We start from the raw sequence: 24528 nt of genomic DNA, 5'->3' as shown, positions 1-24528 counted from the left end.
CCTTCATTATGTAGGAAGAAAGGCAAGAAAAACAAGATTATGGCTAACATTGTTGACAAACAGAATCACTGGAAACCAGAATAAACCTGGAGGTCTCATGGACGTGGTTTAGGATCTTGCGGTCAAGGTAGAGGGAGAGGAAGAAATCCCAACTATGAGAAACAATGCTCCTACTATCACAAGATGAACCGCATTATGGATGAATGCTACTTTAAATATGGTTACCCACCGTGGTACAAGAAGAGTGACAACAACAACAATAAAGAAAGAGGAGGATAGAGTAACTGGAACTCTGCCAATGTTTGCAAGAGTGACTTTGCCCCTACAGAGATGCATCCCACCCAACAGACAAACATTAATGTTGCCTTAGCTCTTTTACTCTAGAATAAATGTAAAACTTACTAAAGATGATAAAAAAAACATTGATAACTCTTCACATAACATCAGTCAAATATAGAGGAACACAACAGAAGACAAACAAGGTATTGTTTCTTGGATTATAGACACAAGGGCCACTGGTCATGTGACCCATGAGAAAAAACACTTTGTCACCTTCCATAAGATCAAGCCTATAGTCACTAACAAACATGTAGGAACCATTCAATTTTTGAGAGATTCTATTATCTTTAACATATTATATATTCTTGATTTTTCTTTCAACTTAATATTTGTCCAAAGTTTAACTAGGAACATAAACCACACCCTAACTTTTTCTTCTAAGATGTGTCAAATACAGGACAACTTTACATTGATTATAATTGGATATGCTAATGTCTACAAGGGCCTTTATTACTTGCAATCTTTTCCTTTTTTCGACTAAGATTTTATACCTAAATTTGTTTTCTCTTATAAACGTATAGATGTAAATTTGTGGCATTATAGACTAGGCCACCTTGGACATAAAATTATAGAACATATATGCAAAAAATTCTTTTATGTATAAACACTTTCTAATAATGCCTATAATATATGGAATTATGCCAAACAACACAAATTATCTTTCCCTAAAAGTAATTATTTGTCTACTAATTGCTTTGAAATAATACATTGTGACATGTGGGGTCTAATCTCCATTCCTTCTGTTTATGGTCATAAATACTTTCTCACTATAGTTGATGAATACAATAGACATACTTGGGCTTTTCTAATGCATAATAAAGGTCAAACTAGAGATTTATTGCAGAATTTTATTGTAAAAATTAAAAACCAGTTTGATAAAACCATTAAAATCATTAAGACTGACAATGGACCTAAGTTTAACTATATTGCTTTGTATAATTCTCGTGGTATCACCAAAGAAGTTGTGTTGAAACTCCCTAACAAAACTCTGTTGTGGAGGGTAAACACCAGCACATATTGAACATAACCCATCGTCTACTTTTTCATTCTAATATTCCTAATGCTTATTGGTCTTATGCAGTCTCTCATGATATATATTTGATAAATAGGCTTCTTTCCCCTGTCCTTAATGGGAGAACTCCCCATGATCTATTGTATGACACACTCCTCCGACTTATTCAATTTAAAAACCTTTGGTTGCTTATGCTTTGCTTCCACTTTAGAAAATAACATAAATAAACTAGATCCTAGGGCCAAAAAAGGTGTTTTTCTTGGTTATAAAAATGGCGTGAAAGGTTACATTATGCATGCATCAACGCTGGGGAAATCTTTATAAGTAAGAATGTTATCTTTTGTAAAAATGTTTTCCATACAAAAGCCAGCAAAATAATAAGGAAACTTATGGTAATAAAGAGGATGGAATAATTTTTCTTAATGATACTTCATGTAGCTATAACTCTGTCAATGAGAAAAGCCTAGTTGAGAGTAACAACGATGGCCAAAACCCTACCGAGAATGCCAATACTAACAACATTGATTCTACTGAAAGTGAAGGAGTTCACAATCACAGAAAGTCCGCTAGAGTTAAAAGGACTACTAGATACTTGAATGATTGCATACATCAAGCTAATCAATCCTTATCTAAATCCTTATGTGTAAAAAATGGTTTGAAAACTCCTTATCTTATCTTTGACATTTTATCTTATGACTTTTTATTTGAGAAACACTTACACCCTAGTTATAACTGTTAGTAGTGAACCCAATTTCTATGATGAAGCCAAAATTAATCTCGAGAGGGCAGATGCTATGCAAAAAGAGATCAAAGCCTTACAAGACAATGGTACCAAGTATTCAACCCAACTTCCTCTTGGAAAAACTTCCATTGGCTATAGATGGGTATACAAAATCAAACACAAGACAAATGACACCATATAAAAGGTTATACTTAACAAGAAGGAATAAACTTTCTAGAGACTTTTTCTCCTCTTGCCAAGCTCACCACTATCATATTACTGCTTGCCCTTACTGCCTCAAAGAATTGGTTTCTACACCAACTTGATATAGACAATTCCTTTCTACATGGGACATAAATGAAGAAATATATATAGAGTCACCACTTAATCTAAATGTTCATGAGAAGGGACACGTTTACAGACCAACTAAGTCTCTATATGGTCTAAAACAAGCCAGTAGATAATGGTTTGACAAATTATATACTTTCCTTATATATGCTAATTGCAATCAATCTAAATTTGACCATTCTTTCTTTATTAAGAAAACATCAACAGATTTCACAACCATACTTGTGTATGTAGATGACATTATTTTGGCAAGAAATTCTATTATAAAGATTGATCACATAAAGGTTCTCCTACACCATTAATTTCAAATCAAGAATTCAGGAGAGCTCGAATACTTTATAGGCTTTGAAGTGGCTAGGTCTAAGAAGGATATCCATCTTTATCAAAGAAAATATGCTCTGGACATTCTTAAAGAAACATGAATGCTAGGAAGCAAGTCATGCTCTACTCCCTTTCCGAGTAACACAATTTCTCTGTATAAAACATAGAACTACATAGATAATCCCAACTCCTATCACAAATTGATAGGGAAGTTACTTTACCTTACCAACATTAGACCTAACTTATGTTTTATTGTCAATTTATTAAGTTAATTTATGCAACCACTTACTAACTATCACTATCCGACTTTGCTTTACTCTTGACTCTGAAACAAATAAAGGCTTTTAATGACTCTGATTGGACCACTTGTCCCAACAGTAGAAGGTCCACTACATGTCTTCCACTAAAGTCGAGTACCGTGCTCTAGTTGCTACATTGTGTAATATACAATGACTTTACTATTTTCTTCAAGATCTTCACATCCAAATTGTTGTCACAACTACCCTTTACTACGATAATAAATTTTCTAGGCATATAGGTCACAACCAAAGATTCCATGAAAAGCAGAAGCATATTGACTTGCACTGCTACGTTGTATGCGAGAAGAGATCCATTCCAGCCTTCTGCATCTTCTCCCCATCTGCTCGGATGAACAGCTCGCTGACATTCTTCACAAAGTTTCCTTATCATGTTCACTTTCGATCTATCATCCTCAAGCTTGGATTAGTCAATATACATCATCCAGCTTGAGGGAAGGCTACTAAAATGGTTATGTTAGTTAATATTACTACTTAGGAGAAATAATTAGTCAGTTAGGGTTTGTAGTTAGTTAGGATTTAGGGGTTTTCCTATTTTTCCTTTTTCTCTCTGTTTTGCAGGAACCCTATATAAACTAAGGTTCCCTTTTCTCTCTTGTAACACATACAAACAACAATATATATTACATGAGTCTTCCAGTTTTCCCTTACCTGTTTTGATCTTCTTTTGCTTCCATGTTTTTTTTTTTCCTTGTTGCTGCCATGAGTGTTTTCTTTGCTCCATCTTTCTCTCTTCGATACCATCTCTGATAGTAAGTACTAATTCTTAAAACTATGGAATGTGATTAATTTCTATTCATTTATTTCACGTGTATTACATATAAGTTATCACAACAACCTCCTTAAGATAGGTTAGGGCAAAGCACGAAGATGAAGTTGTGAGGTGGAATTGGTGTGGAAGCTATGGATATGATGGTGGTGCTCACGGTTTTGGGGAGTATATGTGGTGAGATGGAGGTGTTTGATGGATCTCTAAAAAGGTTGGACCAACTCTAGAGAAGGGTGGCTAAAGGGATCTCATGGGATGCTCTAGCCTTGACTTGAAACAAGATATGTTTGCACATATTTTGGCATAATAACATTCTAATTCATCAAGTGATTTTACAAGGGGGGAGACTCCTCTATTTATAGATAAAGGTATCTCCAAAGTAGACAAGAAACCCTAAAAACTCCCCACTCTTAGAATGTCATGTGACAATCCACTTTTACAAAGTGTGTCCACTCTTTGAGTGCCATGTGGGAATCCATTTTTGTAAATTTTTCTCTACTCTTAGAGTGTCATGTGACAATCTACTTTTGTAAAATTTCTCCACTCTTAGAATGTCATGTAACAATCCACTTTTGTAAAGTTTCTCCACTCTTAGTGTGATATGTGATAATCCACTTTAACAAAAATTTCTCCACATAGAAAATAACATGTTACTACTTCCTTCTCAAGAAAACTCTTCACTAAAAGTTTTCCATATAGTCATCATGCCCTCCATCAAACTAAGATTACAAACCATACAATACTTGACCCTTAATATAAGGCGTAAAGAAAATCTTATGCTATTTAACCCTTAATACATGGTCTAAAATACACCTAATTTATTAAAAACATTGATGACCCAATGATGATAAGTTTTCAGACCCACTTTCCATATATGAATCCAACTATTATTAATTATACTTGGCCATGACTAAGACATATGCCATTAAGTGTACTTGACCATGATGATAAGATTTCAAGTCCATTTTCCACATATGAATCCAACTATTATTAAATGTACTTGGCCATGACTAAGACATATTAAGTTAGTTTCAAAAAATTATAGCCTTCTGAAATTCAAAATATTTTGTATTCTTGTTCAATTGTTTTCTTCTATCCTTAAATAAAAACCAATAAAATAAAATAAAAATTAAAAGAACAGAAAAGAAATAGTCTTTGAAAGTTCATTCTGTCATCCTGGTTAGTTCAAATTTGAATATATTAACATTATCAATGCTCACATACCACGATATTAATCAGGATAAAGAGAAAAGAAAATATACTTTTAGAAAATTCTCATGCTTCAACCTCAATGATTTTTGTCCTACATCTGCAACCTCCACATTCATTTTTTCGCACAACCATACCTTTCTATCTCTTGTATCCTTGTTCTTTGTCAGAGCATATATATATATACTTTTCAAGTGCAAAAGGAGAAACATTTTAACATCTTCCAATTTTCTAATTTCTACCTTACGTTTTCAATACTTAAAGTTAACTTTTTTTCAAAGTAATCCAACCGCTATCAATGTTGTTTGTCAAAAAGAATTTAAACTTTTCTACTTGTTATATCCTATAAAATCATTACAAAAAGTAACTTTGAATAGATAGATTTTATTTTGAAGTGATGGGATGAAGCAAAATGGCTTGGTCCTTCAATGCATTGTGAGATTTAAAAGTGAGTCAAAGCACGTGCAACACAAAGAAACAAAGTTGATTGCAAGAAAAGCCATAAAGCTTGCATTATCAGTAGGACCACTCCAACACTGATGACCGAAAGCATTGACTTCTCCAATCTCACATCACAAACCCTAATTCACTCCAAATCTTTCTATCATAAAATGACAAACGAATCCATTATGTTCATATATTTCTAATGACAATGGTATTTTAACAAATTCTTTTTAACAATTTCTTGACAACAGGACACGTATTATCATTTTATTGGTCTATTTGAATTTATTCTAAAAAATATTTAAAACGAACTAATCACAAACTGTCGCGTATGCATTGTCAAAAAAAGTTATTAAAAAGATTTTTTTCTATTTCTAATGACTCCAACAGGAATAAGCTCAAACTGTTCATAAATACTTTTTTGTTGTAATATCATTGAATGACAAATAGTCATACAATAAAATTACTAACTTTATTAATATAACCTTGTAATTAGATGAAGAGTCTTTGTAAAAGAATTTAAATGCTTTGTAATAAAATATACCGTTTGAATATTTTAAAAAAAATTAAAATTTTGGAAATTGTATAATAATAATTTAATTCTTAAAATTAGAAAATTTCAAATTTTATATAGCATTTAAAATTCACACTCTCTACTCTATCAACTTTATGTTTCTCTTTTTCATATTTATAGTCACTTAGCTATCTCTCTGAAAAGAGCATTCACACGACTCATAGAAAATTGTACCCATAACAAATGGAAGACTACTAATAAATAGACTAGCAAAGTTTATATATTCACATATTTTATTTTATTTAGCGTATCCATTAAATAAAAATAAATAAAATAATCGATAAAATATTACTTTATAGCGAATCAATAAATTTAATACAACATTATTCTATTTTTGCTTAAAAGTAGAAAAACCAAAAACATTTATTAGTTTCTTTTTATTTTAAATATAAGCTTAATAAATATTGAATACTTCACTTAAATAACACACTATATTTGATTTAAATTTTGTATATACTTTGAAATAGATTGTATTGTCATGTCAATATGATACTATTTAATATTTTTTAAGTATTAGTGTGTTATTAATGTTTGGTTCAAAGAGTTCTTACTTGGTGGTTTTTTGTTCTTTAAGAACTCTTACGTCAATACGTCAATCACTATTCTTCAACAAGAAAAATCTATTCAATAATGAAGCTTCATTGGTTACGATGTTTTCTGAAGTAAAGGAATATCCATATCACGTTCTACTGCCCTTTTTCTTCTCTCACTACTGTTCTTATTCTTCTTGTGATGCACCATCTAACCTTACCACTTTTCACAAGTCATGTGTCTCCTTTACTCTACCAAGTCTTGTTCATTGCTTCTTGTGTTGTGGCTATGAAAAGAAGTGAAAGACTACCTCATATAAAAGAGTGAGATCATTAGATTCCATAGTTCTGGTTTCTTGTAATTCAAGTGCAGTCCGGCTTGTAACTTAGTTATTTTTTGTGTTCAATCGTGTGTTATGCTTACTAAACTACTTTCTGGTGTTGTTTGTGCTTGCATACCGGAGACTCCAATGCTTAGGATCGTAGCTTTCCATGTTTGTTAAGAATTTGGTGCTGTGTCTATTCTTTTGTGGTTGACTTTGTAAACATGTCTATGTAAAACATGTTTTCTTGCCAATTATATACCTTGATTCTAATATAGGATCCTCTATCACAGGTTGTTGTGTTAACAACATGGCTAAGCTTTCCCCTCTTGAAGAGACCCTTCTAAACGGTGACTCCAGTAAGACAAAAGGAAATGAAAATTTAACCCAAAATTCAAATGCAGGATTTTTCAATATTCTCACTTTCTCATGGATCAGTCCATTAATAACAGTAGGCAATGAGAGGACTTTAAACCATGAAGACATCCCACGTCTTGGTACTGGTGACAGTGCCTATGGGATTTTTCAAACTCTTAGAAGCAAATTAGAGTCAGAGTGTGGTAGTGTTAGGAATGTGACAAGTCTTAAGCTGGCCAAGGTTTTATTCTTGTCGACATGGCAAGGGATCTTCTTATCAGGTTTATTTGAATTCTTGTCTACGTGTGCTTCTTATGTAGGACCCTTTCTTATTGATATCCTTGTTCAGTACCTCAACGGAGAACACATGTTTAAAAATGAAGGATATGTTTTGACTGCGGCATTTGTTGCTGCAAAGCTTTTGGAGAGTCTTGCAGACAGGCACTGCATGTTCAGGTTTCAGCAGGCTGGGGTTCAAATTCAATCAAAGTTGGTGGCAATGATCTATGCTAAAGGTTTGACTCTTTCATGTCAATCAATGGAGGTTCATAGCACAGGGGAAATCATCAACTTAATGACTGTTGATGCTTCAAGGATTGGAGAATTTTGTTGGTATATGCACCGACCCTGGATGTGTGTTTTGCAAGTTGCTCTCGCCTTGTTGATTCTCTATAGAAGTGTAGGGGTTGCTTCAATAGCTGCTCTTGGTGCGACTGTGATTGTAATGTTGCTAAACCATCCCGTGGCATCATTGCAAGAAAAGTTTCAAGGCAAGGTAATGGAGTCCAAAGATAAAAGAATGAAGGCTACGTCTGAGATTCTTAAGAATATGAGGATTCTAAAACTGCAAGCATGGGAGATAAAGTTCTTATCAAAGATTATTCAGCTTAGGAAAACGGAGGAGATATGGCTGAAGAAATTTCTCGCTGGCTCAGCAGTTGTTAGATTTGTCTTCAATAGTGCCCCCACTTTTATCGCAATGGTTACTTTTGGTACTTGTGTTCTTGTAGGCATCCCACTTGAATCAGGAAAGGTCTTATCAGCACTTGCAACATTCAGAATTCTTCAAATGCCTATCTACGCTCTTCCTGACACGATTACAATGATTGCACAAAGTAGGATTTCTCTTGAAAGGATTGCATCATTTCTTCGTTTAGAAGAGTTGCAGACTGATGTAGTAGAGAAGCTTCCTTGGGGTAGTTCTGATAAGGCAGTTGAATTAGTAGATGGAAATTTCTCATGGGATTTATCTTCCTCTAATCCAACATTGAAAAACATCAATCTCACAGTTTTTCATGGTACGAGGGTTGCTGTATGTGGTACTGTTGGATCAGGAAAGTCTAGTTTACTTTCTTGCATTATAGGGGAAGTCCCAAAGATATCTGGGAGTCTGAAAATATGTGGAACAAAGGCCTATGTTTCTCAATCACCATGGATACAGAGTGGCAAGATAGAAGAGAACATATTGTTTGGTAAAGAGATGGACAGGGAAAAGTATGAGAGGGTGCTAGAAGCATGTTCCTTGAAAAAAGACCTTGAGATTCTACCATTTGGAGATCAGACCATTGTTGGAGAGAAAGGGATCAATTTGAGTGGTGGACAGAAGCAAAGAGTGCAAATAGCGCGTGCTATATACCAAGATGCTGATATATATCTTTTTGATGATCCATTCAGTGCGGTGGATGCTCATACGGGATCTCATCTTTTTAAGGTACTATTTCCCAACAGTTTCTTCTTTACAGAATTGGATTCTTCCTTTTTCTTCAATAGATTATATAGTTTAAACGTAGATATGCTAGTTTTTCTTTTGCCTTTGGATACAAAGGCTGTAATCTGATTTTCCCTTTACTCTACACTGTTTCAGGAGTGCTTGCTTGACCTTTTAAAATCCAAAACTGTGATATACGTAACCCATCAAGTAGAATTCTTACCTGATGCTGATCTAATACTGGTGAGTGATTCATAAATTTCATGCTCAGGAACTCAAACATCCACATTTGGTCAATTTTTTTGTCTATGTAACAGTAACTTTCTCTTGCTCACAGGTCATGAGAGAAGGAAGAATAACTCAATCGGGAAAATTCAATGACATTCTCAGGTCAGGGACCGATTTTATGGAACTTGTAGATGCACACAGAGCAGCTTTATCTTCATCAATTAAGTCCTTAGAGAGAAGACCAACATTTAAACAACCAAGTTCCACCAAGGAGAACAAAAATTCATTAACTGATTTTGAATATGAGGAAAATGAGGAAAACATACATGATAAGAAGGATAATAAAGATGACAGAAATGAATCAAAAGGACAACTTGTTCAAGAAGAAGAACGGGAAAAGGGTATAGTTGGGTTTAATGTATACTGGAAATACATCACAACAGCTTATGGAGGAGCTCTTGTGCCCTTCATATTACTTGCTCAGATACTCACCGTGGGTTTTCAAATTGCAAGCAATTACTGGATGACAGTGGCAACTCCTGTTTCAGGAACTGCTGAACCTGATATTGGAAGCCTTACACTTATGCTTGTCTATGTCGCATTGGCAATCGGAAGTTCAATTTTCACCCTTGCCAGAGCATTTATTGCTGTGATAGCTGGATATAAAACAGCCACTGTGCTCTTCAATAAAATGCATTTCTGTGTTTTTCGAGCACCAATATCTTTTTTTGATGCCACCCCAAGTGGTCGAATCCTGAATAGAGTATGTTATAGTATGTTCATAATTCTTCAATGGTTTAATTTGAAGAGAGAACTTATTTACCTGATCATATTGCTTATTGCATTGTATTAGAGAGTTAAGTTCTTTATTTGTTTCACCTAAATTACTATATTCAATATAATTTTTCCTTTTGTTGCAGGCTTCAACAGACCAAAGTGAACTAGATATGAGCATTCCATCATTAGTATGGGCAGTTACCCTTAATTTGACTCAAATCTTGGGAAATATTGTTATAATTTCTCAAGCGGTATGGCAGATCTTTATAGTATTGATTCCTGTAATGGCAGCATGCATATGGTACCAGGTAATTTTATAGATCTGAACTACATTATTCAGCAACAAGAACTGCAGATGTCACCAAGTGAATCTGATTCTGACTTTCATTCCCTCTGTTTAATTTTTCATTGTGCCTAATTTCGTCATTAGTGTTTAAAGAACACATAATTTTATCATATTTCTCACGTTCAGAGGGAAAATATTATGAATCTGACTGATGTTATTGTGCTAAGATGTCATTTATGCTAAAATAGAGCTTCTATAAATGCAGCGATACTATTCTGCATCTGCAAGGGAACTGGCACGATTAGTTGGTACATGTCAAGCTCCAGTTATACAACATTTTTCAGAAACAATTTCAGGATCAACAACCATAAAATGTTTTGAGCAAGAATCAAGATTTAATGACATAAATATGAAATTGATAGACAGATATTCCCAACCTAAATTATACAGTGCTGCTGCAATTGAATGGTTGAATTTCAGATTGGATATTTTATCCACTCTCACATTTGCCTTCTGTTTGGTTTTCTTGATATCTTTTCCAAACTCATTTACTGCTCCAGGTGAGTACTTAAAACTGCATACATTTAGTAGTCAAATTTTACTCCTTATGACACTAAAACCTTTCATTCCCTTTTTCACTTCAATTTTTTGTCTTTTTCAAGGCATTGCTGGACTGGCTGTGACATATGGACTTAATCTAAACTCTCTACAGACTAACATAATCTGGTTTCTTTGCACTTTGGAGAACAAAATTATATCTGTTGAAAGAATACTTCAATATACATCTCTCCCAAGTGAAGCTCCTCTTGTGATTAAAGACAACCAGCCGGAATATTATTGGCCATCATTTGGTGAGGTTCATATCCGGGATCTACAGGTATATTTGAATGGTTCTTCATTTGTTCCATTATGAATTGATGGCTACAATTATATTTTCTTGGTGGTATATGACTGTAATGAGGAGCTGTGTTATGCAGGTTCGATATGCTCCTCACTTGCCTGTTGTTTTACGAGGCCTTACTTGCACTTTTACTGCTGGATCAAAAACTGGTATTGTGGGAAGAACAGGAAGTGGAAAAACAACTCTAGTGCAAACACTTTTCCGACTTGTTGAACCTGTTGCAGGACAAATATTGATAGATAGCATTAACATCACTTCGATTGGAATTCATGATTTGCGGTCTAGACTAAGCATTATTCCTCAAGAGCCAACAATGTTTGAAGGGACTGTAAGAAGCAACCTGGATCCACTGGAAGAGTACACAGATGAACAGATTTGGCAGGTAAGTTGAGTTTGTTTGATACTAGGAAGAACTCATTCCTTTAGTTTCTGCATGGTATACATCCTAATTTGTTTTAAGACATGTTTTCAGGCTTTAGAGATGTGCCAACTTGGAGATGAAGTAAGGAAAAAAGAAGGGAGACTTGACTCCATAGGTTTGACTTCTCAAAACTTTGAACATAGACATAACAGGTGTTACAAGTCACAATCATATGCCTAAATGAAGTGGGAGTGTATTACTTATCATTATGAGCTTTTACAGTGACTGAAAATGGAGAAAATTGGAGCATGGGTCAAAGGCAGTTGGTCTGCCTAGGCCGTGTTCTACTGAAGAAAAGCAAGATCTTGGTGCTTGATGAAGCTACTGCATCTGTTGATACAGCCACGGATAATATTATTCAGCAAACAGTTAAGCATCATTTTGCAGAATGCACAGTCCTCACCATTGCTCATAGGATAACTTCAATCATTGACAGTGACATGGTTCTGTTTTTAAATCAAGGTAAGCATCACTCTGTCTCTTTCTTCTTTCCAATGTGGTCTTGTCTTAACTTTAATCATATGATTTCGTTTCATATTGATGCTTCAGGATTGATTGAAGAATATGATTCACCAAAGAAACTGCTTAAGAACAAATCTTCATCTCTTGCTCTACTGGTTGCTGAATACACAAGGAGATCAGATTCTGGTTTTGGAAATTAAATTCAAACTGATTTTAAATTTTCCTCGAACCAGATATATTTGTAATATTGCATGCCAAATGTCAACAAGAAACCTGAAATATTGCATGGTGCAGGAGAATATTCTTCAAGCTTTATAGAGAGGTTATTAAGTGACAAATGATAAGACAATACAACACAACAAGCAAGTAAGCCAAAAAGTGGACGCAGGACGCATATGTAACTTTTAAGAATTGACTTGCTACTTTACCAAGCCGTAGTGCTAGCACGTAATGAGAATGATAGAGTCTCATTCTTCAAAACTCATATACACAACAACTCCTCTCTCTGTTTGAAAGTTCTTAACAATTTTTAATCTCTTCCTGCATGATTACATATATAAAGAAAGAAAGAAAGAAAAAGGCAGTGAGGACAAGGTTTTCATTACAATTTCAGAGGACTATATGATTCATGATATGAAGTTAGACAAATGGAAATAAGCTAACAGATAAAAGAACTATCTGCAAAGGGTTTTTCTAGAGAAATCATGTGTAGGATTAATCCATAATGGCCTATTATTTCTTTATTGCTTCAAAGAAACATACCAATATTTATGTTATTTTTCCAAAATCATGCGAGAGGTATCATTCAGATTTCTAGTTTTATAATGACGAGTCTGACATCAATAATAATAGAAGCAGCTATCCTTAAATTTTTACTTGGAGCTTTCCCAAAACTATGGGATTGCACAAAATAGAAGTAAAAAGGTAAAATTAACCATTTAGGGATTAGAAAACGGTTGCCTTTTGAATTATGGAAAGGATTTAGTCCTTACATATCCTTGTGAAAAGCTATAAATAGGAAGAAGAAAAAGCACCTTTTATTTCCAAAGTTCTGGGCTTGCATAGATCAGTCTACCATGTTTCCTGCCATTTGTCTAATGCACTAGTTTTGCTCTTATATTAGCCAATCATCCTTGACTTAGTCATGGTTTTGTATCATATACCAAACTCCTTTGTGCTTTGTACATATCTTAAAATTCTTTTTCCTACTTCATAATGAATTTAACTTAGTTTTTGCATTAATCTTGATAGAAGACTTCTAAAATACATAATCGTGTAACTTTGAGATAAAAGACTTCCAATTAAACTCCTATAGCATGATGCATCTTCCTATTGTGCTCCATCCTCTTTTTGTAGTTTCTCGTTTACCGCCAACGGAGTAGTGACATGTTTACAATCATTTATCTTAAACTTTTTTAGGAGAACTTCAATATATTTCTTTTGATAGATAAACATACCTTATTTTTGTTGTTTGACCTCTATATCAAAGAAATAGTTCATCAAGACAAGGTTAGTCATTTCAAATGTCTTCTTTAAATTCTTTAGTCACCTCCATATTGTTTCCTGTATAGATAAGATCATCGACATATAAGAAGACAATGAGATGGTATTAACCTTGTGCCTTAATACATAGTGTTGGGTCACTCTTGCTCCTCTTGAATTCTTGATCTATGAAGTATTGATCAATCTTGTTATACCATGTTTGAGGAGCTTGCTTCAAACCGTATAATGCTTTTTTAATTTTTAATACTTTGTCTTCATTAACGAAGTGTTGTTGTTCAACATAAATCTTTTCTTCAAACACTTAATTTAGAAAGGTTGATTTGACATTGAGTTAATAGATGTTTCATTCTTTTTGTGTTGCAAGAGCTATTAAAACTCTAATTGTATCTAAGCAAGAAACTAGAGAAAATGTCTCATTGCAGTCGATTCCAAAATATGTTAACCACTACTTATGTGGAATGTTCTAAATTTTTACTTATAAAGACTATTCTTGACTTTTTTTTCTTTCTATCTTAGATTTATCTATAATATTATGGAATTCATTACATTTTAATACTTCTATTTTATAATTTTCTATATTTTTCTAGAATTACTTTGATATGCACTAGAACTTGAAACTAGTAATAATAAATGTGTGTAGATGTACATTCTTTTAATGTAAATGCGTCATAGAAAATGTTTGAGGTGGTTGTTGGTCTGCTACAGTAAGAAAGCATATACGTATCAATTGGAAGAGGTAAAGTGAGTTATAATTCAATTGTTTATGCATTTCCGCAGCTCATCTCTTCGGTTGTTGGCTGATTCAGAAACTGACTTTAGTGGTCGTTATGTATGTATTTGGCAATTCGATTGTTCCCAAGAGAAAAAAAAAATGTAGCCAGGTAATTTCATTTGTTGCGGGCAGGTTTCACTTTTTAAACAAAGGAAATGTATGTCACATTAATGTTTTATTCATTATAAGCTGCACATATATGAATATGGACAAAAGATAAAATGATGCCACGTGATCATTTTCTGGCAGCCTAGTAGAAATAGTTCTTTGTTGTATTTTCTTATACTATTAATCGTTAATTTTCAAATGAAATATTAATTTAAATTGTTTAAATGGAATCTCTTAACTTATAACAAATTGATAACCAAATATTTGATGATTATACGTACTTATATGTGTATTATATATAGGGGTGGGCATGCTAAAAACTGAACTGTAAAACAGTTCAGACAAACTGGAATATAAAACAGTTCAGACAAACTGGACTGTAAAACAGTTCAGACAAACTGAACTGTTTTTTCTTTTATCAAACTGAACTGAACTATACTGAATTGTACTAAATTACAGTATGAACTTAATTGAACTATTAACTGAATTGTAAACTGCACTAACTAAACTATTAACTGAACTGTAAACTGCACTAACTGAACTAAACTATTAACTGAATTGTAAATTACACTAACTGAACTATTAACTAAATTGTAAACTACACTAATTTTAACTAAACTACAATATAAACTGAACTGCACTAGTAACTATATTAATTTTAAACTGAATCGTACTAATTTTTAAACTAAATAGTATAACAATACATATTCTTTTTAATTAAAATTTATTTTAATATTTATTTTATTTTATTCATAAGTGTCTAATAAATTAATTTTTAATTATTTAATATTATTATTTTCTATTTTATTTATATTTTTTATTATTAAAAATTATTTTATTTTTTATTTATTTTTTTATTTTATTAATAAATAAATATATATATATATATATATATATATATTTATATTTATATAACTTAAAAAATATAAAAATATAAATTATATTTTTTATTTTTATTGATAAAAATATAAATTTTGTGATAAAAAAGTTGTCTTAAAAAATTAATTATTATTTTTTTATGTGAATAGTTATTTTTATTAATATTTTATTATTAAATAAAGATTTCTTGACAAGATGAAACCATTGAACTGAAATTAGAGAAGATGTAAGAGTAGATACAGTTCTCACAGTTATCTGAACTGTAACAGTTATAAGTTCAGTTTTTAAAAACTGAACCATAAGATAGTATACTGAACTGTTACTAGAAATGGATCAGTTATTTTTAGTACAATATAGTACAGTTAACTGCAGTCCAGTACAGATCAATTATTTTTGCTTTTCGCAGGAACTCTGAAAAGATTTCTCATGTCATGGGGATGTAGAGGCACTTCATGTTGGTGAACCATGTCATTCATCCAATCAAAACCTCTTCTTTTCTCTACAACACAGTGCACTCTAAACCTTTCATTCGATTGCCACATTTCTTCAGAAAACCCAAAGAATATGAAAATTCTTTGTCTTTGTTCTGTTCATCTTTTTGCTCTTCTTCCTTTTCTTCTTCATCTGCTGTTGCAACTTCCCTCTCACGAGATCCCAAATGATGAAATTGATGACACTTTTGACGAACCCTAGCAGAACAAATTTCTTCCCCTCAATCCCTAATTCGAAAACGTACCCTCCCAATCCCAATTCCTATTATAAACGTTGCTGCTTTTCTTCCAATTTAATAAATTGTTTTTTTACAATTTTAATAAAACTTTACCTTTTTCCAATTTTAATAAAACGTTGCTTTAGTTCTATTTTAACTAAGTCAACCACGTATATATAACTAACTGACTCCTGTTTCCACATTACACACATAGTTAACTCCGTAAACCCCAACTTAAGGGAAAGGATCTGATTGATCCAATTTTTCAAAATTTGGAACCCAATTGAGAAAACGAAAAAGAAAAGAACGAAATTGAGATTCCACGCAAAAATTAGGACTGACTGAATGATTAAACCAAACATAAAACTGGCCGAGTACAATAAAAATAGAAAGATATGGCCGAGTACAATAAAAATAGAAAGATACGCAGCATCAACCTGTTTACAACAGAAACCGTTTACCACACGTGACAACTGAAAACGAAAAACTGGAAAACAAAACGACATTGAAAAACAAAATAAAACTAAAACGAAATTACAAATAAACCCTTAAATTTAATTAAGTTTATCTCAACACATCGCGACGCGAGTCTTCTAATGTGATGAAATTGAGCTTGAGTTGGCAGTTTGGCTTCTATTATCAATACTCTTGATGGAATGTGATGAAAAGGGACACACATAGAATAAAGAAAACCATAGTGCATATACGCTAACAAACACCAAAAGCTAGAATAGAGACAAAGGCCATCCCAAAAGCAATATGCAGCATCACTTGCATCCATACTTAAACCACAAATTTTGATGTTTATGACCAACAATGATGGGTTCCTCAACTGGACAAATCAGGACGAGTAGGTACTTTTATTCAGTCTCCAATTCGTATAACACTTTTCACAGACAACATCAGTTGTTGGATTTCTTGAATGGACATACCAGAGAGTCCATACATAATATGGGAGATCTAGATTTTGAGTAGTTCCAAGCCATGAGTCAACCAACATATAATAGACCTAACGCATATACAATAAATTTTCAAGAATGGAAAATGTGAGGACGTGATTAAATAACAGGTCTATTTTCTTCTTAGTTCCTATAGTTACAAATATATAAACTTCTATTCTTTATAATTATAAAGATTTTTGTTTAGTCTTTACAAATATCATTTTAACTCATTTTAGTCTGATGAAAAGGATTATAGGTTAGGAGATAATGTTTTTGTGATATCAAGCTATAAAACTATTAATAAAGATAAAGATCACACCTCTATAACCGCGAAGAAAAAATTTCAGCTGCTCTCTCAGCCAATAGCAAAGCACGATTTTTCGTGACAAAATGTACATCGGGCACATGTTTGATCATCCAATGCTCTTTTCCTCCGTTGGGGTCAATCCTTTGTTGAAATTCGGTCGGCATATATAAGATGTCGAGAACTTGGAGTTTCTTTAAGTGTTGAATGCCACAGGGTACTGCCTTCAGTTGGAGAATACTCATTATCTGAAGCTTTTCCAAAGATTGCAGTGCTCCGCTATCAATAAAGATGGAGCTCAATTGCTGCAAACCATTGAGATGTAGTTCCTTTAATTTCTGAAATCCTCCATTTTCAAAATGTAAAGTTTCTCCATCATAAGAATTAGAGTCAAAAGAGAGCAACAACAAATTTGGCATACTTCCAAGATCTGCCAATCGAATGTTAGTTAACCTGGATTCAACCAAAGACAATTTCACAAGATTTTGGAGTCGCGGAATCCAATTTGGTAACTCTTTTAAACTGCCATATAGGCGAAGCTTCCTTAGTTTAGACAAGGATAACCTAATGTGCAAGTCAATTGTTTCAGTCCCATATTTTAAAGAGATATGTAGTCGCTCCAAGAGTGGCATCTCGTTTATTGAGGAACAAAGAGTATCAGCTTGATCTCCCCTAAGCATGGTAAGCCTCAGATCCCTTAATTGCTTTAGCTTTCCAAGCTCCCTAATAACTACTCCATCTGGATCTATTATCAATACATGCATCTTTTCCAGAGATGTTATGCTCCCAAGACTATCCTTCACTGCAATGGAAGATATTGGGTTACCCAATAGATAACGTAGCTTTCTCAGCTTGGTAATCTCCTTTGGTACCTCAATCTCCCCAAATGCTCGTACATCTAGAGTTTCTAAGTTCTGGAGCTTACTGATGGATTTTGGAAGGCCACTTATGAATGTACCGCGGAAGCTTAAATACTTTAAGTGGATTAAACTCCCCAAATCTTCAGGAACATCATGTAATGGAGCATATCCAAAATCGAGCACCCTCAACCGCATGTATTTTGCAAGCAAGCGTCTGGTGAAGTCTTCAGATGACACTTCATTTGTAAAAATTAGAATTGACCGAATATTTTGTGATTCTTCTATGGATCCACTTAAACCATTGGAATTTCTTGCTATTGTTAAGCGTCGAATGATACCACTTGACTCCAAATGATTATGCTCATCAATATACTCACAAAACCCTGTATTCTTAATTTTTCCACGAATCATTTCATGTATTGAGTCATGAACACGACATGTTTTAGCTTTGTCATCTGTAGTAAATGATGCTACTAGTACTAGGCTTCGACTGATCAACTCCATTAAATGTTGTTGTGCCACTTCTTCTAGATTTCTTCCACTTTCATGTTTCACAAACCCTTCAGCTATCCACTGCTTAATTATTCTACCACATTTAACTTCGTAATCTTCAGGATACATTCCAAAATATAACAAACATGACCTGAGATTATGTGGCAAATCATCGTAACTCAAACTTAAAATTTTTGTTACACTGTGTAACTCGGAATTGCTCTGCAACTCCAAACTTAGATTTTGACTAAAAAGGTGCCATTCAGATGAACTTTTACATTTTCTATATAAAAGACTACCAATTGCCACAATTGCTAAAGGTAAACATTCACACTTCCTAATAATGTCCAGACCTGCTTCTTCATAATCTTTTGGACAACATCCATCAAAACCATACCCAAACGCCTTCTTACATAACAACTCCAATGATTTTGCTTTACTCAAAGGTTGTAACTTATGCACCTCAAAAAATAAAGCTTTTTTACAGAAATTCACAACCTTCTCATCCCGGGTAGTGATTAATATCCTACTTCCATTTTTATTATCAATCAGAGCCAATTCAATGTCATCCCAAAATGTTTCATTCCATACATCATCAAACAAGACAACATACCTCTTATTGCACAAACGGTTTCTGACTTCTTCTATCAACGACATTTGATTCATAGTTGCAACATCCCGAGGAGGATCCTCCATTCTTTCTTTGCAAAGCTTGTTCGTCATATCCCTCAGCAACTCTTCAACAGTGTAGGATCTAGACACTGTAATCAACGCATGGCACTCAAAGTCTGTATGTACCCTGTCAAAAACTTGCTTAGAAAGAGTGGTTTTTCCCAATCCTGCCATTCCTACAATAGAGATGACAGTGCGTTCTTTTCTTCCCTCTGTCAACCATTTTTTCAATGTATGTATAGGGCCTTCAAATCCAACAACCTCGTCTTCCTTAATAAACAGAGGATCGATTCGAAGTTTCTGCCATGTGAAGTTTTCATTTCTTCTAGAACCGTCTGATCTTGGTCCTATAGGAAAATGGTTTTTGAAGCTATCTCTTTCGGCACGAACAAGTGACTTAACATCCTGAATCTGATACGCTATTTGCAGGCGAAGGATTTGAGTTTTGATGATTTCAACAGTTTCACAGAGTAAAGTTGCACATCGAGGATCTTCTTCAGGTTGTTTTTCGTCACATATCACATAGTCATCGATTACATCTTCCATGCGAAAAGCTGCTTCTCTCAGCTTCATCAACCTTTTTCTTATTCTATCACGCCTATTTTTATCCTCTTCAGCTTCTGCCACTTTATCTGCATCATGGATGAAATCTTGAAAGCTTTCTAGTTCATCTGCAACTTCTGCTACTTCTTTTGGTAGATCTCTCAGCATCTTTACAGCTTCCAAAAATTTTGGAAGCACATGCTTACTCGCAAAAGACACTGCAGTTTCTGCCATTTTAGCCTAGCTCTCTTTCTCGAGCTTTGTGGTGTTGACTACTGTACAACTTTATGTTCTTCAACACTATAGCCAATAATTGTAGCTAGCCAACCAATACACAGTTTATTATAATATCTTTCCTTTTTTTTGTATAAAAAAAAAGCATGATTGATTTGACTCGGTTTTCATTTTGCCCCTAATACATCTTCGTTATGTATATTTTATCTATAGCATATTGTGTTTGTGTAGATACCATTTTTCTCCCTGAACAGCACTATCTACGAAAGTAATTTCATTACAGGAATAATTCGGTTCTAATACATCTGTTTTTGCCTTTCATTACAGGAATAATTTCATTTGATTCTACTATTTAAAGCTCTTTAATCTACCATTTTTCTCCCTGAACATTATCTACGAGAATCAGCTTCTTAGTCTGCTAATGTAAGAAAGAAAAGGCTAACCCACATGCCAGATATCTTTTCTCGGCTTTTGCTTCCTTCACCTCCATAACAGTTAACTGCCGCTGTTGGATTTATCCATGGAGGTTCAAGATATAAGTAATCCTATCGCGTTCAACAATTTCATATCAGTTTAAATAGTTTTATCATTTTTATCTTTTTAAAAACAATTTAACAAAATCATAATCATATTTTATTTTTCAAAACAAATAATATCTTAAATGTATTAATTCTAACAAAAGTTTTAAGCAAATACGCCTGTGAGCTACAATTGCAGTCTCGGTGACTTAAAATACCTTGATTATTTATCCTTTTAATTTTCACAGCATGATTATTTATTATTCCAACTTTCCTTGTGTGCCTATTTTGATGAATGGCTTTATTTTTTCAGTCCTTAATTTGTCTCTAAGAGGATGATATACTAAAGACGGATGCGAATGGCCATGGCGGCGCCGCCAATAACGGTGCTGATACTGAATGTGATGCAGCTATCACGAATGCTGCAGTGAACACTGTGATTGTAATCCATTGGAATGCATTGTCCCGCACTGTAATACACATCACTGTGTTTCAGAATGGACATTTAGGTGTTCTGCAATTGACATTTCGGAATGTATAACTTATATAACTATTCCATATATTGAAAGATGTTTTTTTTTTAAATTACTAAAATCTTATTTGCGATCTGCTATGTCACAAAATAGATTAATAGTTCAGTTCTAATTTCTATTGAAAATCATTTCTTAAAAAATCTTGATCACCAAAGAATTATTGATGATATTGCAATAAAAAAATATTTAAATGGCCAGAAGAACATTTTACCTGTTTGTCTAGGAAGGCAGAAATCCTAGAACCCGTATCAGTACAATCAGATCAGATCTTGCAAGTGCACATGTCAAATGTCAACAAAAAAACTGGTAATATTGCAGTAGTTCAGCAAGAAAAGAAAAGTAAAAAAAATCTTATGAGGGTGATCCATACGTGCTATGAAATTTAGTTACATTCTTACTTTTGTCAATAGAAGAAATGCCATAGAATTCTTCTAGGTACGCCAAAGCTTCTGAGTTGCTGTTACAAACCTTCCACAATGATGCAACCTCGCCTTTAGAGACCGTTCCCCAACCCTCACAATCATCCAAAAAGTCAAGCAGCTTTGAATAAAATGAATCATAGTTCATCAAGAGCATGGGAATAGGAAGCTTTGATCCAATCCGTTCCAGCTGAATCAATGCCAGCATCTCAAACACCTCATCTAAAGTACCAACCCCACCAGGAAGGGCAACCACAGCAGTCTTATCAAATGAATTGTTCCTCACTACAGCATCCACCAACCCATGCTTCCTTGCAGAGAAAAACCTGAGCTCAAACGTTAAAACACTCCAAGCAGCCAACTACATACATGTCAATTGAACAAGTTATTGCTCAACAGTTGAGGATTACCTGCAGGTGAGGTAATTTTCTGATGGTAAGTACGGATGAAAATTAGATGCTGTCCATTCACCAGCTTCTTTTCCTATCTTGAATCCACCAACCGGTTTTCCTGCTAGCATAGCACCCTGAGTAACGGCATCCATTAGCCCTGGTCCAGCCCCTGACCAAGTAGTGCAGTCCAAAAGATTTGCTATCTGGAGAGCAGGATATATGAAAACAAAATAATCATAACTAGAGAAAACCTTTGCCACTATCACTGCTGTTAATACCAGAAACAATGTGATTAGGTAACAACTTAATGAGATCCTATACAATACCCACCAGCATGTATGCTGAAAAAAGAGGCAGGAAGCTATTGTAAGAATTTACTTGCCTCTTTAGCCAGCTCTTGTGCCTGCATGTAATGTGAATGGCTGGGTCCCATCCTTGAAGAACCCAGATACACAGCTCCTCTCCCTAATCTGTTTATGAGTTCATAACATTTTTTAATCTCTTCTCTAACCTGTAATATTGAAAAACAGAAAAGAGAGTGAGGAATCAATTTCCTGGATTTTCACTGGAATTACGAACATTTTTTTTATATGAAGTTAAACAAGAGGGGATGAATTAATGGCACAGAAAAACTGTGTAAAGTGTTTTTCTAGTGAACTGAAATATGTAAAAATTACGATTGGTCCCGCCATTACACACCATTATTTCGGTATTGCTTCATAGAGCTGCATCAAATATCAAGGGTTTGCACTAGTAATAGGCACCAGAGATTGAAATATTAAAGTGACACCTGCCTGATTAAGCAAAAAATATATTGCCCCAATCTAGACCAGATAGAATATACCGTAGGTCATGCAACACTATGCATCATATATATATATATAGCATCTTACATTTCTTAACCTCACACCTTTTAATCTGGCTTATCCATGATATTCATTATTAATCAATAGCACCATCCACCAAGGGCAAGAAAAAAGTACCAAAATTGAGAACGAATCTAAGAACCAATGCTCTCCAAGGAAGAAAAATGGCAAGGCGACTAGTAGACGTGTTAGAAGCCAACAATTATTTAAAACCCTACTAAAATATGAAACACATGACTAGCAAACACGAAGCCTTCTAGATACAGATAATGGTATAAGTTATTTTCCAAATAGAAACGTAAAATTTCAATTAGAACTTCGTTTTTCATAGATTAAGCGGATAAATAAAAGAAGGTAAGCATGATCCAGAGTAATTCACTTTCTTTGTTTGGTAAAATGTAATTCAATTTAAATTGAACTGCTGGGATTCTTTGGTTCATCTCATCCAAGTAAATCTTACCATCTTTATGACAATATTTTCAACAATTAGGTCCAGTACAAGCAGAAGAATTTTTCTAAACAATCATCACTTAATAGAAATCTCATTAAAATTATCAGTTTATCACCAATGATCATGACTGACTTCCATAAGAGTCACCACAGCAATCACCAGTCATTTTCACAAATTCTGTTTGCAACGACTTTCTGAAAGGAATCTACCCAAATTGCAACCTTTCTCTAGTCCTAAAACCTACACATTTTTATGTTAACGGGTTCCAGTTTCCCTACCAACGACCTTAACATTCACAACAAAAACAGAAGAAGCACTTCAACTATAAAAGAAATCAGTCCCACCGGCAAATTGAAAACTCAACAGAATAAATATTCCTATCTTCGCATCACTGTAGCAGAGGCAATTCTTCTATCAATTACCAACAACATATTCCCAAAAACAGATTCAATTGAACAAATCCTTACCACTGGACACGCCCTATGAACTAAAACATCACACAGCTATCAGTTGTCAACCTCACTGCTTACACTGATTTAATCCCTACTCTTCCAAGCAACCCAACTAAACAGAAACTTTCATATCACAAAAGGGTTTCAACCAATTCCCATCAAATAAGCAAAAGGCATTAACTTTAACAACATGGTAAATGCTACCTCATCTGGGCTCTTCCTCTCATCCAACTCACTGAACTCTTGCTTGCTTAGAGAAATTTTGCTTTGAACGACCTTGTGCTTTGAGAACTTGAAACCAATTTTATTGTTCTCTTCTCTTTTGTACATAAAGAGGCACTTGATTCTTGCTTCATGAGTGTTTCTCAGTGCAATATGAGTACCCAATGAAGCTGCCACTGAGAAACTCATCCCTCGAATTTCCTAAAGGCGTCAACTTTTCAAGCCTTCTACGCATAAAAAATGCAAGGTCTGAGTTTACTAGGAACATGAATCATATACGCTCATTGCAGCAAAGGGAATCAGGAATGAACAAGGTGCTCCTTTTCTCACCCCTTACATTTATACACTAATGTATAAAATTATCACATTACCCTCATCTAATGCATACCCGAGTGTCTTAAAAAATATTTAATTATTCTCTTTGTGTAAATCTCATTTTGTTTTCTCAAATTAGAAATTTATTTTAATTCCTCAAATTCCACACAAGAAAATTAATTTTAAAAAAATTAGAATAATTTAAAAAAAAAACATTTTAAGACTGCTAATAATTAATTAAAATCCACTTAATTTATACTAATTAAAAGAAAAATGATATTTTAACACCAATTTTT

General features: G+C 33.8%; 3 protein-coding genes across 6 annotated transcripts; 1 reads left to right on the top strand and 2 right to left on the bottom strand.

The window, feature by feature from the left end:
• The first annotated feature begins 6672 nt into the window (after window positions 1-6672).
• LOC106775905 (ABC transporter C family member 3) lies at window positions 6673-12748 on the top strand. Of its 2 annotated transcripts, XM_014663145.2 has the most exons (11): window positions 6673-6908; window positions 7201-8975; window positions 9129-9215; window positions 9310-9963; window positions 10121-10285; window positions 10529-10823; window positions 10926-11140; window positions 11241-11546; window positions 11637-11700; window positions 11808-12047; window positions 12135-12747. In XM_014663145.2, exons 2-11 carry the CDS (start codon window positions 7218-7220, stop codon window positions 12245-12247), a joined length of 3897 nt encoding a protein of 1298 aa, XP_014518631.1. In that variant the 5' UTR covers window positions 6673-6908; window positions 7201-7217; the 3' UTR covers window positions 12248-12747. The 2 variants fall into 2 exon arrangements, with proteins under 2 accessions (XP_014518631.1, XP_014518628.1); XM_014663142.2 differs by having other exon boundaries at window positions 10529-11140; window positions 12135-12748.
• A 2939-nt stretch (window positions 12749-15687) lies between these two features.
• Window positions 15688-21383, bottom strand: LOC106775818 (disease resistance protein RPM1). 2 transcript variants are annotated; one of them, XM_014663024.2, is made up of 2 exons: window positions 17279-20609; window positions 15688-17027 (listed from the first exon to the last, which is right to left on the bottom strand). In XM_014663024.2, exon 1 carries the CDS (start codon window positions 20062-20064, stop codon window positions 17281-17283), a length of 2784 nt encoding a protein of 927 aa, XP_014518510.1. In that variant the 5' UTR covers window positions 20065-20609; the 3' UTR covers window positions 15688-17027; window positions 17279-17280. The 2 variants fall into 2 exon arrangements, with proteins under 2 accessions (XP_014518510.1, XP_022642239.1); XM_022786518.1 differs by lacking the exon at window positions 15688-17027 and adding an exon at window positions 21327-21383 and having other exon boundaries at window positions 17038-20609.
• On the bottom strand, window positions 21308-24251 carry LOC106775817 (probable cytokinin riboside 5'-monophosphate phosphoribohydrolase LOGL3). 2 transcript variants are annotated; one of them, XM_022786519.1, is made up of 5 exons: window positions 23900-24251; window positions 22309-22437; window positions 21945-22129; window positions 21514-21860; window positions 21308-21383 (listed from the first exon to the last, which is right to left on the bottom strand). In XM_022786519.1, the coding sequence occupies exons 1-5, from the start codon at window positions 24104-24106 to the stop codon at window positions 21373-21375; spliced, it is 879 nt and encodes a 292-aa protein (XP_022642240.1). In that variant the 5' UTR covers window positions 24107-24251; the 3' UTR covers window positions 21308-21372. The 2 variants fall into 2 exon arrangements, with proteins under 2 accessions (XP_022642240.1, XP_014518505.1); XM_014663019.2 differs by lacking the exon at window positions 21308-21383 and having other exon boundaries at window positions 21405-21860; window positions 23900-24250.
• Window positions 24252-24528: the final 277 nt, after the last annotated feature.

This window comes from Vigna radiata, chromosome 10 (genome assembly GCF_000741045.1).
Source record: "Vigna radiata var. radiata cultivar VC1973A chromosome 10, Vradiata_ver6, whole genome shotgun sequence".
NCBI lineage: Eukaryota > Viridiplantae > Streptophyta > Magnoliopsida > Fabales > Fabaceae > Vigna > Vigna radiata.
Note: the sequence above shows the minus strand (reverse complement) of the source record. Positions and strands in the feature narration are given on the sequence as shown.